The 14,803-nt window shown below is 47.9% G+C and overlaps 2 protein-coding genes across 2 annotated transcripts in view; one reads left to right on the forward strand and one right to left on the reverse strand.

The window, feature by feature from the left end:
• Nucleotides 1-14,803, reverse strand: part of LOC149441851 (uncharacterized) — a 409,050-nt gene that overhangs the window by 109,785 nt on the left and 284,462 nt on the right. The window lies entirely within an intron of this gene.
• The window catches only part of LOC149441855 (uncharacterized), a 269,391-nt gene that overhangs the window by 28,086 nt on the left and 226,502 nt on the right, over nt 1-14,803 (forward strand). Inside the window, exon 5 of the mRNA XM_089656824.1 lies at nt 10,235-10,372. Within this exon, the coding sequence (XP_089512950.1) occupies nt 10,235-10,372 (138 nt within the window). The remainder of the gene's footprint in view (nt 1-10,234; nt 10,373-14,803) is intronic.

Below are 14,803 nucleotides of genomic sequence, written 5' to 3' on the forward strand. Positions count from 1 at the left end.
GTCCTCAATAGCTGGCATGTCAGGACCGGTACTAGGAGCCCCAGGGGTCCCTCCTCCTGGATCATGGCCAGGCTCGGCCATCCTCTCCTGGGTAGTGCCAGAAATGTAGTCCCTGGCTCAGACTGAGGCCTAGCAGGACCTCACACAGCATACACCACACACTGTCTGTGCAGCACCACGCCCACTTCCTCCTAACGACACTCAGCTGTAGGATAGCTGGAGGAATCCTAGAAGGGTGAGCCAATTGCTAGACTGCTCCCCAACCCTTAGAATGCAGAAGATTGTATGAAAGATTTGTATCTGCCTGTGTGTGGTCAGTCAGCTGGATTGGAGAGTCTCCCTCTAGTGGTGACCAGAGGTAGTGCGGGCTGTGAAAGTTTATCATGACCAGTCTTATATGCTCAGAGTCCCCCTCATTCCCTCTGTACCCCAGTCACACATGTGCACGCCTCGGTTATCTAGTCGCTGTGGGCGTGTTTTTATCCCTGACACACCCTCATACTGATGGCATGGTGGAGCTTCCCCAGTCCTCTAAGGGGTACTCTCCATTTGAGTTACTCTATGGGAAACATCCTCGAGAGCTCCTAGACATAGCCAAGGAAACCTGGGAGGGGGAGCAGACACCCTACAAACGTGTCATTGAGTATATCATATGCAGGACAGGATTACAGCGATCACGTCTATTGTAGAAGAACACAAAGTTCACACCCAGGAAGCCCAACAAAGAATATACAATGGGGTTTTCTCATCTGGTGACCGGGTCCTGGTGTTGGTCCCCACTGTTGAAAGCAAGTTCCTGGCTAAGTGAAAGGGTTCTTTGAAGTGGTTAAAATAGTTGGGGAGGTGAATTACAAAGTATATGAATCGGATAATAGAAATCCTGAGCAGATATACCATGTACACCTGTTATACCCCTGGAAGGAAAGGGTGGCACTGACTGTGGGGTCTGCCCCTGTAACTCCTGGGAGTACTGAGTCCCCTCTAGTCCCTGAAGTCACAATTCCAGACAGACTGTCTCGTTCCCAAAAGCAGGGAGCTAGAGAGTTCCCGAAAAGGAGCAGAGAAACATTTTCAGAGTTACCTGGTATGACTTCAGTGGTTTAGGATGATATTACTGAACCTGGGGTCCGTGACAAACTCAAACCATACCGATTCCTGAAGCCAGGAGAAAGGACATCAGTGACAAAGTCAAGAGGATGCTGGAGCTAGACATCATTGAGGGGTCTAATAGTGACTGGTCTAGTCCTATCATTTTAGTCTCAAAACCAGACGGTGCTTTGAGGTTCTGTAATGACTTCAGAAAGATTAATTCAGTGACACAATTTACCATGTACCCTATCCTCAGGTAGATGAGCTCAGGGACAGGCTTGGGAAGGGCTGTTTCCTGACCACTATGGACTTGACGAAAGCATACTGGCAAATCCTCCTGACTGAAAGTGTCAGTGAAAAGATTGCATTTGTGACCCCCTCAGGGTTCGTATAATATAAAGAAATGCCTTTTGGTTTACAAAATGCCCCATCAACACTTCAGAGGGCTATGGACAGGACCCTAGGACCTCCTCAACAGAATGCAGCAGTCTATCTGGATGACATAGTGATACATAGCACCGAATGGGAATCTCGCTTGCCCCTTGTCCAGGTGGTCTTGGATTCTCTCTTCAAGGAAGGTTTTATGGCAAATGCTGTATATTTGGGCTACACTATTGGACAAGACGTCATAAAACAAAATAGAAGCCATCCAAGAATGGCCATGTCCTGCAAACAAAAAGCAGGTCAGAACCTTCCTTGGTATTGTGGGGTACTATAGGAGGTCTGTCCAAAATTTAGCAACTCTAGCAGCTCCACTGGCTGACCTTACAAAAGGGAAAGACTTGGTAATGGTAAGATGGTACCCAGTGGCAGAAGAGTCTTCCCAAGTCCTGAAGAGGGCCCCCTTGTGCACACCCAGTACTGTACATCCCTGATTTTTCCAAGGATTTATGTGGTACAAACGGATGCATCTGATGTTGGTATTGGGGCAGTGTTTTCACAGGTACACAATGGGGAAGAACACCCTGTAGTGTACCTGAGCAGAAAACAAATGTAATGAACATGGAAAGAAATATGCAGTAACTGAAAAGAAATGTTCAGCCATAAAGTGGGCCTTGGCTGCTCTAAGATACTATTTGTTAGGGTGAGTTTGACCTGATAGCTGACCATGATCCCCTCAATGGATGGCCCAAAAGAAGGAGACAAATAGATAAGTGAACTGGTGGTTTTTGGCTCCTCAAGATTATTCCTTCATGGTAAAACACAGACCAGGGGCTAAGATGGGAAATGTAGATGCCTGGTCCCGGGTTCACTCCTGTTGGGTCACAGCTGTCCCAACCCTGGGGATGAAACAAGGGGGGATATGTAGCAGAGTGTCTCAGAGGGAGCTGGGAAAATCCTCTTCTGGGTTCACACATCTCCCAGGCTCCTCTCATACACTTATAGGGATCTCTGATCCTTGGTCCAGCTCAGGTTTCACACCTCTCCCCAGGTGTAATTTATACTCACCAGAAACATGCAGTCAGAGCTCTCATACCTGGGAACAGACAAGGCATGTCTGGGAGAGATGGAAGGTTAGTGGAAGCTGTAAAACTGCATCTTTGGAGACTGACAAGCACTAGGCTTGCTCACCCTGATAGGACAAGAAATGGCCACTGCCCCAGTCTATAACTGGCCTTCACAGCAAGGAGCACTTGAACGGGCAACGCATGTCACACAACAAAAGAGAAACGTTCCCGGCTCAACTTGCCAGCCATCCTGCAAACAAACCAAATTACCCCGTCTAACAGTATGCGTTAAAACGGGTTTAGTTAGCACACATTTGCAATCACATTGTAAGCTACAGAGACTCGTCACGGCACCCCGATATTCTGTAGTCCTAACTCTACACATTTTGTGAGCCCCCATAGTAGAGGCACATGTATTTAATGTATAGACCAAGGGAATGTGAACCTGAGGGAGCCCACCCCTCTTCAAAGGTACAGGAGCGCACCGGACACCCAGCATATTGCACAATGGCAGCCAGGGTGTCCAGTGTGTCTCCTCCCCAACAATTCAACGGAACAAAAAATGTCCACTGCCCCAGTACCCTGATAGTCAGGAATCGTGTTTGTGTAGTTAGTGCCGGGACACGGCTAGGATTTTGGTTTTGAGGTTTTTGCCGTTACTTTGTGGAACATTGTACAGCACCTGTAATCAGCACCAATAAACACTGCACTGTGTGACACTACATCACTGGACTGGTATCTGTCCCTGAAAGTGTGCCCATCCCAGGGAGCTTTATACCCGCTACCCATCCCCAGCCCACGATTCAGAAACATTGAACTGCAATTTCCACTGCTCTGACCAGTCTTCCAGCAACACCAACTCCTGTTCATGTTACAGGTACCTCCAAGTTCTATATGTAGTCTCGGGGGTCCCTGTGGAAGTCCATGTGTGGACATTTCTACCTATGATAAATGACAGGCTAAACCCACCTGGAGACTTTCTCCACACCTGGAGTGTGCTGAGTTCTTGGAGAACGTCTACACAGTGTTTCCAGATTGGCTTTATCACCCCAACGAGCTCGCTCCAGTTCATGGATGTCATCATTATGTTTGGAGGATCTCACCAGTCAGGAGCCTTTCCTGTCATCCTACATGTTCCCTTCTGAGGATTGTTCTATCCTTCCAAACAAATGTATGAAATCATGGATGAGTCCTCCTTCTATGTGATCTAGAAGATCTTCAATCACAATGTCTTTATGGATGAAGTGGATGGCCCAGTTTATATATTATTTATTGCTTTAAAGCTTTATTCCCTCCAGGATTCATTCTTTATTTATAGAACCATTCAAGGAAGTGTTCTTACTGTGAGAGATCTCCACCACCATTCCTCTGTGACCATTACATCCTTGTCATTTATGTCTAACATCTTCATTATCAGTGGATTGATATTATTTTTATACTTTAGGATTATTTTTTCATTTTTTTCAACAAAAGGATCAGTTTTGGTGGTATCTGTTTTATTAACTATACATTGGGTTTTTGTGTTCTGTGTTTTTAAGACTTTTCTATATGTAATAAAATATCTTTATTAAACATAAGAGCTATTTATTATTATTATTATTATTATTGAACTTCCCCAGTAGCCCTGTAAGGTAGATATAATACAGGAATGGATATTCTGAGATGTTTCTGCAGTTCCTCTTTGCTTGAGATGATTGTAGCCGTATTAGTGCACTTGTGACAGAAACAATTGAGTACTGTCTGTGATACTTTTTTTTAATTTGCACTAACATACAATTTTGAGGACAAGCTTTCGGGGTATGTCCCCTTCTTCAAGGTCCAAGCAGTGCTGCTCGGACCTTAAATAAGGGGACATACCCCGAAAGCTTGTCCTCAAAATTGTATGTTAGTGCAAATTAAAAAAAAGTATCACAGACAGTACTCAATTGTTTCTGCAGTTCCTCTGAAATCCACAAGGTGGTGATCTCACTTATATCCAAACAGAAGGTCTCTATGGAATACAGACAGGAAGTGATGTCAGGTACAGACAGGAAGTGATGTCAGGTACAGACAGGAAGTCATCTGGAATAAAGACAGGAAGTTCCATACAGTAAGAACCAGCAAGAAGACGGTGGAAGTGGCAGCAGAGGAGGTAATAAGATGCTATGTTCTATTTACACCCAGTAACCCCCGTCATGTCCGTCCTCTTCCTCCATAGTCATATCCGTCCTCTTCCTCCATAGTAATGTCTGTCCTCTTCCTCCAAAATCATGTCCGTCCTCTTCCTCCATAGTCATGTCCATCCTCGTCCTGCATAGTCATGTCCGTCCTCTTACTCCATAGTCATGTCCATCCTCTTACTCCATAGTCACATCCATCCTCTTCCTCCATAGTCATGTCCATCCTCTTCCTCCATAGTCATGTCCGTCCTCTTCCTCCAGTCATGTCCGTCCTCTTCCTCCATAGTCATGTCCGTCCTCTTCCTCCGTAGTCATGTCCATCCTCTTCCTCCATAGTCACTGTGATGTCTTTTATCTCCAGCAGATGATGATACACACATATATAGTGTGGGAACCCAGATGAACCCCTTCAGGGGCAGGACATTCCCCCACTTCCGGGGCCGGAACATTCTCCTCATTGTGGTGATACATTCTAGTAATATGGTCCTCTAAGGGTTCTGATGGATGAAGGGGAGCTGAGGGGTCTCTTTGGGGGTACAGAGGATGGAGGACTTTGGGGCCCCTTGGAGGGTAGTGGAGTTCAAGTTCTCTGAGGGGGTAGAGTAGCTGAAGGACTTTGGGTCCTTGATAGGAGATCTCTGAGAGAAGAGGAGGTACTATGGCTCAGGGAGTCGCTGAGTTAGGGAGGGGCTGTTGGTCTATGATGGTCCTCCTACCTGAACTTACTTTCAGTCCTCCTTACAGAACTCCAGCCAAGAAAAGAAGGCGACCTTCACCTTCTTACCATCTCACTGGTCAAATAATATTGTCCAAGTGGAATGAAGGACAGTTCTTCACCCCTTGGTGGGCACTTGTTTCTAAAGGAGGTCTGTATGCTCAGCATAGACTAAAAGGTAGTCAGGGGTCAGTGCTATACATCTTCCGGAGACAGTCCCTTACCTTCCCATGACACAGGCTCTGGCAGTGCCCGGTGCTGGAATTCAGCACACCAGGAACCCACCACCACTCTGTACAATGTCCTGGATATTACAGTATATTTGGCAACCAAAGGTCTTCCCCTGGTGTCCCCCTCCTACCCACACTGAGCTGCCATTGGAGGGAGGAGAACAGAGTCCTCCCCCAAAGCTCTCCCTGCTCTACCAGCAGCATCCTCCTGCTATCCAATCCAATCCCTTCTCTTACTGAAGAGAGTGACAGTGACATCACTCCTGTCAGTCAGCAGGCTGCCGGGGATTGGAGCCTTGCAGCCGGATATCGGGCAATTATCCTGATTATCCAGCAACTCCAATCAAAAGTCATCAAGTTCCCCTTCCTGGACCTCATGATGAGCCGACATTGACCTCACAGCACTGCCTCAGAGCAAACAAGTCATAGGAAGGATCGTATTTATCATTCCTTGTCTGCAGATCTAATACTCATCAAAACCAGTTCAGAGACCAAACAAACCCAACAGAGAAAAGGGGATTTCTGATCCAGCAAGCCGAGGACCCATGACCTTGAAAATGTACTAAATGTTAAGCAGTCCCAGCGATGTGGAAATTTTTCAAAAAACTATTTGTCCAAGGGACTAAATCGGGGTCCCAAACTACTTGTCCTCATGACAATCTACTTGTCCTGATAAAAATAATAATTGAACCCAAACCATATATAAATCCGGTGTTTATTGTTCTATTACTGAATGAGACGTTTTATCACGAAGGACTGTCAATGGCTGGATGTCCCTATAAAGCATGAAATGACTTTGCCAGGGTGGAGAATATGAAGGTTGATGCACATGGGAGCACTTGGGTGCTCAGTACAAGCACATGCTGAGCAGACAAACCAAGCTCCAGTGTCCTCCAGGATTGGATCATTTTGTTTTCTGTTCAGCCCACTGATTGGATGAACAATATGAGTAATGTATGGACTGCCTTAATGAGCCGACCTTAAAGAAGGATTTCATTCCAACCAGCAACTGTTGGGACAATGAACATCTTAGTCAGGTCTACATACAACATAATGTATAGAGTGCAGGGGCCAGGAGTAAGTACAAAAACACAACATAGAGAGTGCAGGGGCCAGGAGTAAGTACAAAACACAACATAGAGAGTGCAGGGGCCAGGAGTAAGTACAAAAACACAACATATAGAGTGCAGGGGCCAGGAGTAAGTACAAAAACACAACATATAGAGTGCAGGGGCCAGGAGTAAGTACAAACACAACATATAGAGTGCAGGGGCCAGGAGTAAGTACAAAACACAACATATAGAGTGCAGGGGCCAGGAGTAAGTACAAACACAACATAGAGAGTGCAGGGGCCAGGAGTAAGTACAAAACACAACATAGAGAGTGCAGGGGCCAGGAGTAAGTACAAACACAACATAGAGAGTGCAGGGGCCAGGAGTAAGTACAAAACACAACATAGAGAGTGCAGGGGCCAGGAGTAAGTACAAACACAACATATAGAGTGCAGGGGCCAGGAGTAAGTACAAAACACAACATAGAGAGTGCAGGGGCCAGGAGTAAGTACAAAACACAACATAGAGAGTGCAGGGGCCAGGAGTAAGTACAAAACAACATACAGAGTGCAGGGGCCAGGAGTAAGTACAAAACACAACATAGAGAGTGCAGGGGCCAGGAGTAAGTACAAAACACAACATAGAGAGTGCAGGGGCCAGGAGTAAGTACAAAACACAACATACAGAGTGCAGGGGCCAGGAGTAAGTACAAAACACAACATAGAGAGTGCAGGGGCCAGGAGTAAGTACAGAAACACAACATAGAGAGTGCAGGGGCCAGGAGTAAGTACAAAACACAACATAGAGAGTTCAGCAGTCAGGATGAGCACCATGTTCACATAAGAGTCCCCCCTTGCATAAAAGTCCCCATCTTTACCCCTTACGTCAGTGTCCAGCGGAGTGCCCCCTTATGTCAGTGTCCAGCGGAGTGCCCCCCTTATGTCATTGTCCAGCGGAGTGCCCCCCTTATGTCATTGTCCAGCGGAGTGCCCCCCTTATGTCAGTGTCCAGCGGAGTGCCCCCCTTATGTCAGTGTCCAGCGGAGTGCCCCCCTTATGTCAGTGTCCAGCGGAGTGCCCCCCTTATGTCATTGTCCAGCGGAGTGCCCCCCTTATGTCATTGTCCAGCGGAGTGCCCCCCTTATGTCATTGTCCAGCGGAGTGCCCCCCTTATGTCAGTGTCCAGCGGAGTGCCCCCCTTATGTCAGTGTCCAGCGGAGTGCCCCCCTTATGTCAGTGTCCAGCGGAGTGCCCCCCTTATGTCAGTGTCCAGCGGAGTGCCCCCCTTATGTCAGTGTCCAGCGGAGTGCCCCCCTTATGTCAGTGTCCAGCGGAGTGCCCCCCCCTTACGTCAGTGTCCAGCAGAGTCCCCCCCCTTACGTCAGTGTCCAGCAGAGTCCCCCCCCTTACGTCAGTGTCCAGCAGAGTCCCCCCCCTTACGTCAGTGTCCAGCAGAGTCCCCCCCCTTACGTCAGTGTCCAGCAGAGTCCCCCCCCTTACGTCAGTGTCCAGCAGAGTCCCCCCCCTTACGTCAGTGTCCAGCAGAGTCCCCCCCTTACGTCAGTGTCCAGCAGAGTCCCCCCCCCCTTACGTCAGAGCTCAGCGGAGTCCACCCCCCTTACGTCAGAGCTCAGCGGAGTCCACCCCCCTTACGTCAGAGCTCAGCGGAGTCCCCCCCCCTTACGTCAGTGTCCAGCAGAGTCCCCCCCCCTTACGTCAGTGTCCAGCAGAGTCCCCCCCCCTTACGTCAGTGTCCAGCAGAGTCCCCCCCCCTTACGTCAGTGTCCAGCAGAGTCCCCCCCTTACGTCAGAGCTCAGCGGAGTCCACCCCCCTTACGTCAGAGCTCAGCGGAGTCCACCCCCCTTACGTCAGAGCTCAACGGAGTCCACCCCCCTTACGTCAGAGCTCAACGGAGTCCACCCCCCTTACGTCAGAGCTCAGCGGAGTCCACCCCCCTTACGTCAGAGCTCAGCGGAGTCCACCCCCCTTACGTCAGAGCTCAGCGGGGTCCACCCCCCTTACGTCAGAGCTCAGCGGGGTCCACCCCCCTTACGTCAGAGCTCAGCGGGGTCCCCCCCCCTTACGTCAGAGCTCAACGGAGTCCCCCCCTTACGTCAGAGCTCAGCGGGGTCCCCCCTTATGTCAGAGCTCAGCTGCTAACTGGACATGGAATAGTGAAGTGTGAAGCTCCTGGAAGAACAGGGAGGGGGGAGGTAGATAAGGAGAGAAGGGAAGGAGGTGGGGAAAGCTCCATGGTAGAGCAGAGATCGCTCACCCCCAGGCTGCTCTCTGCAGGCTCAGACATCGCCAATTGTACAACCGGATGGATCTTCAAATTTCCCGCCCACGGGGCAGTCACAGAGCAGAGGGGTGGGAAGAGGCGGAGCAAAACAGAATCTCTCTCCTCCCCCGTCTATGCGGGGAGGGAGGGGGGAAGTGTGCTGTCTGAGCAAGTGTCACAGACACTGATCATGCCCAGCTGCAGCCTGCCCCCCCCCCCGGAGTCTACCAATCACTTTCTTAAGTAAGCCCTGCTGCTTGCCTGCAACAGGGATAAATGTAAGAACACAAACTGCACAGCGCCCAGAACTACATGTCCCGAGAGTCGGGGGATAGGATTTGTAACTCCCTGAGTCCAAACTAAATGTGTTCCCATGGGAGCAGTAATTCTTCAATGTCCAGCAACCCTCCTATTCCCCCCTCACATCCACATCCTATTATTGTGTGACCAATACCATCCAAATCATTCTTACTTTCATTTCCCAAAGTTATCCGTCTACAAGGAGACCTGTATAGATCACATGATGGCACCAATGAGGATGGAGGAGGACCGGAGTCACATGACTGAGAAGATACTAAACCTCACCCTGGAGATCATCTACCTGCTGACCGGAGAGGTGAGGAGGATTCTGGGAGGTCACATGACTTCACTCATCTCTAGTAATAAAACACAGACCTGACCGGAGAGGTGAGGAAGATTCTGGGAAGTCACATGACATCACTCTCATCTCTATTAATAAAACACAGACCTGACCGGAGAGGTGAGGAGGATTCTGGGAGGTCACATGACATCACTCTCATCTCTATTAATAAAACACAGACCTGACCGGAGAGGTGAGGAGGATTCTGGGAGGTCACATGACATCACTCTCATCTCTATTAATAAAACACAGACCTGACCGGAGAGGTGAGGAGGATTCTGGGAGGTCACATGACATCACTCTCATCTCTATTAATAAAACACAGACCTGACCGGAGAGGTGAGGAGGATTCTGGGAGTCTAACATGATATTCCTATTGGTTCCTCAATACAGAGATTTCCTCTTCTGAAGTCAGGTGATCATCTGACCATCACAGTGCCTCCATGTGACTCCCTAAACCCTGAGAGACACAACATGGAGAAGATTCTAGAAGTCACCAAGAAGATGATGGAGCTGCTGACAGGAGAGGTGAGCGGTGCCGGGAATTCTGGGACATTCTCCAGTAACAGACAAGGGATGTGTCTGGATGGTGACTGTATCATTGTGTGTGTCAGGTTCCTATAAGGTGTCAGGGTGTCACTGTCTATTTCTCCATGGAGGAGTGGGAGTATTTAGAAGGACACAAGGATCTCTACAAGGACGTCATGATGGACAATCAGCCGCCCCTCACATCACCGGGTAAGAGGAGACTTTATTGTAAAGGAGAGAGCAGTACGGAGGATCCACCTAGATCCCCCATCATCTGATAAACACATAGAAACAATGGATTCAGTCAGTGTGTGTGTTTCCTACAGATGGATCCAGTCATGGGAACCCACCAGAGAGATGTCCCCGTCCTCTGTATTCCCGGGATTCCACACAGGAAGGTCACACCATCTCTCACTGTTACAAGGTTGGTGGGATGGAGAATCTAGAACATGGACTCATATAGACAATGTGTGGAGTTCTTTTATGTGACCTTACATTTTACAGATGATATTCTCTCTCATTTCCTTGATTTAGAGTGGAGATCCAATCGATATAGAATTTGAGGTAAAAGCAGAAGAAGAAGAGGCGTATGTGAGGGATGATCAGCAGTCTATGGAGGAGGATGGAATAACGGGGACATTTATAGAGGAGGACACTCCTACAGAGATCAGCACAGGTGGGTCATGAACACTAAATCCATTCCTCCACCCATACTGCTCACTGATTGGTCCAGAGTAGGGCGGGGACTGGGTGATATCAGCCTGTAATCCCCTGGTCACTTTCCTGAGCTGTGTTCCCCGTCCTGTATTCCTGGATTTCTCTCGGATAATCTTCCTTCTCTGTGCTGCAGACACAATTTATGTATCTAGACTGGATTTATGGAGATTCTGGGGTTCAGCTGGCAGCAAAATGTTGGTTTTTACTAGAAGCATTGCATAATGTAGGCACCCAGGACATGTGACTGGGGTCTCCTGCCTTGTGCCTGACTCTTCCAGGGGACCTTCTCTGTTATCTGCTGGCTGTGCCGGGTGGAGGGATATGTCTGTAGTGTCTCAGACCCAAGTCACTGAGTGCAGTCTCAGGAGATGGGAGACAAGCAACCCTTTAAGGACCTTTAATTACTGAATAACAATATTATCAGTCCTGACCATTACACTATATAACTTATATTGTACATTACATACTCCTGACCCCTGCACTATACACTCTATGTTGTACATTACATACTCCTGACCCCTGCACTGTATACTCTATGTTGTACATTACATAGTCCTGACTTCTGCTCTCCCTCCTCTCCCCATTGCTATATATACACATAATATGGATTCTCTTTGTTACACCCATTTCCTACCAGCTGGACATTTTCCAACTTTGGACCCTTAAACAGAAAGTGATAATGAGGGAGGAGTCAATACCCCAATGATGGTGGTCTTCAGGATCAGTCCAGTCTTCATCTTGGTTGTTCTCCCCCCATCCTCACTCTCTGACCTCTGGTGGGGCTCAGCCCCTCTGTTCTTCATGACTAAATAATGGACTAAATAAAGAAATGCAGTTCTTCTTATGTTGGGAAGATGGCGATGAGTGATAGAGGGGGTGGGGACCCTCGTCCTATAATCCCCTCATCACTGTCCCTCCTATAAAAGACAGTTCTGGTTGTTTCCTCACTCTCTGACTAAGGCCCATGAATAAAAAAATGACCTGGTAGGAGATCAGAGGAGCCAATTCCTAGTTCCCTTGAGGGTGGAATTGTAAGCTCCTCAGAGACCAAGCTGCCTGATGTGGGCGGAGTCCTGGTTTGGGGGAACCAATCAGCTCCTGTCTAGTAATCTTCTTTGTCTTTGTATTTTAGTCCATTGCCGGGAGATGAGGAAAACCTCAGAGGATTGTCTCACTTTGTCTCCAGACTGGAAAGTAGAAGATGAGGACATCACATAGTATAGTCCAGGAGAAAACCCGGCTCCCTCCAATGTCCATCCGGCACCACCCAGTGTAGATGGACCATCGGATTCCTTGTATCCTGAGGAACCTCAGACTGTGCGGGACCGGGCCGGCCTTCCAACAGGGAAGACATTCTCCTGTACGGAGTGTGGGAAGGGTTTCCTTTATGAATGCCGTCTTAATGTGCATAAAAGGTCTCACACGGGGGAGAAGCCATATTCCTGTGCTGAGTGTGGGAAATGTTTCAGTTATAAATCCCATCTTAATGTGCATAAAAGATCTCACAGGGGGGAGAAGCCATATTCTTGTCCTGAGTGTGGGAAATGTTTTTCAGAGAAGTCCAGTCTTTACAGACATCAGAGATCTCACACGGGGGAGAAGCCATATTCCTGTTCTGAGTGTGGAAAATGTTTTTCACTGAATTCCCAACTTTACACACATCAGAGATCTCACACGGGGGAGAAGGCATATTCCTGTCCCGAGTGTGGGAAATGTTTTTCACTGAAGTCCAATCTTTACATACACCAGAGATCTCACACGGGGGAGAAGCCATATTTATGTCCTGAGTGCGGGAAATGTTTTTCACAGAAGTCCCATCTTTACACACATCAGAGATCTCACACAGGGGCAAAGGCATATTCCTGTTCTGAGTGTGGGAAATGTTTTACAAGGAAGTCCAATCTTTACATACACCAGAGATCTCACACGGGGGAGAAGCCAGTTTCCTGTTCTGAGTGTGGAAAACGTTTTTCAGAGATGTCCGGTCTTCATAAACATCAGAGATCTCACACTGGGGAGAAGCCGTATTCCTGTTCTGAGTGCGGGAAATGTTTTTCACAGAAGTTCAGTCTTCATCAACATCAGAGATCTCACACAGGGGAGAAGCCGTATTCCTGTTCTGAGTGTGGGAAATTTTTTTCACAGAAGTCCACTCTTTACAGACATCAGAGATCTCACACGGGGGAGAAGCCGTATTCCTGTTCTGAGTGTGGGAAATTTTTTTCACAGAAGTCCACTCTTTACAGACATCAGAGATCTCACATGGGGGAGAAGCCGTATTCCTGTCCTGTGTGCGGGAAATGTTTTTCACAGAAGTCCAGTCTTTCCACACATCAGAGATCTCACACGGGGGAGAAGCCACTTTCCTGTCCTGAGTGAGGGAAATGTTCCTCACTGAAGTCCTGTCTTCCTGTACATCAGGGGTCCCACACAACCCTGGAGGTGTATTAGTGTCTTCAGTGCAGGAAATGTCTTCTAGATGAATGTTGCTGGACATCCCAGCTCTCATGTGGGGAAGAAGCACACCCTGATATACACCTCAGATATACTCCATGGCTGATCTTCATCATGGAAGAAACAGTTGATAAGGAGATGAGAGGCCCCCAAAGACATGGATGAAGTGCAGTAAATGTCGGGGTGCAGAGTGGTCAGTAGATCCTGGAAATGAAGGACACAACTTCAGTCCTTCTTGGGTGTCGGAGTTGCGTTTCCTGATAATGATATAGCGGGTTACAGAGCTAGAAGCCGGGAGAGCCCAGATCTCGTTATCGGGGAACTTTACACAGACAACAAGAACTTCTGAAGTTGATGTCCTTCATTTCAAGGCTCTACAGAACAGTGGTGACCCCGAAGCGTCTCTCTGTCTTCAGTCCATCCTTCTCCCATCCCCCAACAGGGGGAAGGAGAACTCCGCCCCAAACTAGGGGGGAACTTTCCTCATTATTTCCCTTTGCTTCTGTGTGGGTTTGGGTGGTTGGAGGAGTGCGGCACGAGAGGGAACACAGCTTGTTGTTCTATGTCTACATATGGGGTCTGGGTAGAGGGGATCCACCGGAAAATATTTCTACTCTTTGATTTTCTGCAAATCGTTTCTGTTTTCACTTTGAAGGGCGATATTATGTGTGGTTTGTAAAAGGGATTGGCCCAATAGATACCACCCCACTTAGAGAATAGATGGACTAATATGACCAGCATTCATTCAGCCATGTCACCTGTTGGGATCTTTTCTACAATACTTTGTTATAATAATGGAACACGTTGTGTATTGTATTGTACACCAATAATAATGACTCCGCCCCCACATTCCAGACAAGGGATCTTCCTGACCAATCGGATTCCTTATTTTACTGTTTCCTGAATTTTTTCTGCAATCTTGTTAAAAGTGAAATTATAATAAAAAATGTATTGAATGAAAAACAAAATGGTGTGTGTGTGCAATGATGACAAAGCTGTGTATCCAGAAACGGCTGGTCGGTGACACTTCCATATACAGCCCAATGAAGTGACAAGGAAGCCCTAGAACCCTTTGGAGGAACCCTGGCTGAGAAAGGCTGGACTAGGCAGTCACATATCTCTGCCCCCCTTGCAGGGTTCCCAACCCTCCGTGACTTTTATTACTGACACAACATGAACATTTACTGACAGAGGACATGTTTTTCCTGACATCCTGAAAAATGACAGAACTCCTGTTAGGATGTCAGACGATGGATATTGAATCCATATAACAGGACATGTGATCACTGACAATCCCCAGAACAAGCCATCTGCCTGGTTTACACCTAATAATTCAATCCATGGTGACCACAAATCAGCCCAACGCAGACACATGAAAACCAAGTTCTGCTCGGCATGCCATGGAGAGTAATGGGCACGGTCAGATGGGAGGGGCTTAGAAGAGGATGATGTCACAGACCCGCCCCCTGATCACCTACCTCTAAATGAAG

The sequence above is a fragment of the Staurois parvus genome, unplaced genomic scaffold (genome assembly GCF_062004578.1).
Source record: "Staurois parvus isolate SC_StPar_1 unplaced genomic scaffold, SC_StPar_1.0 ptg000941l, whole genome shotgun sequence".
Taxonomy (NCBI): domain Eukaryota; kingdom Metazoa; phylum Chordata; class Amphibia; order Anura; family Ranidae; genus Staurois; species Staurois parvus.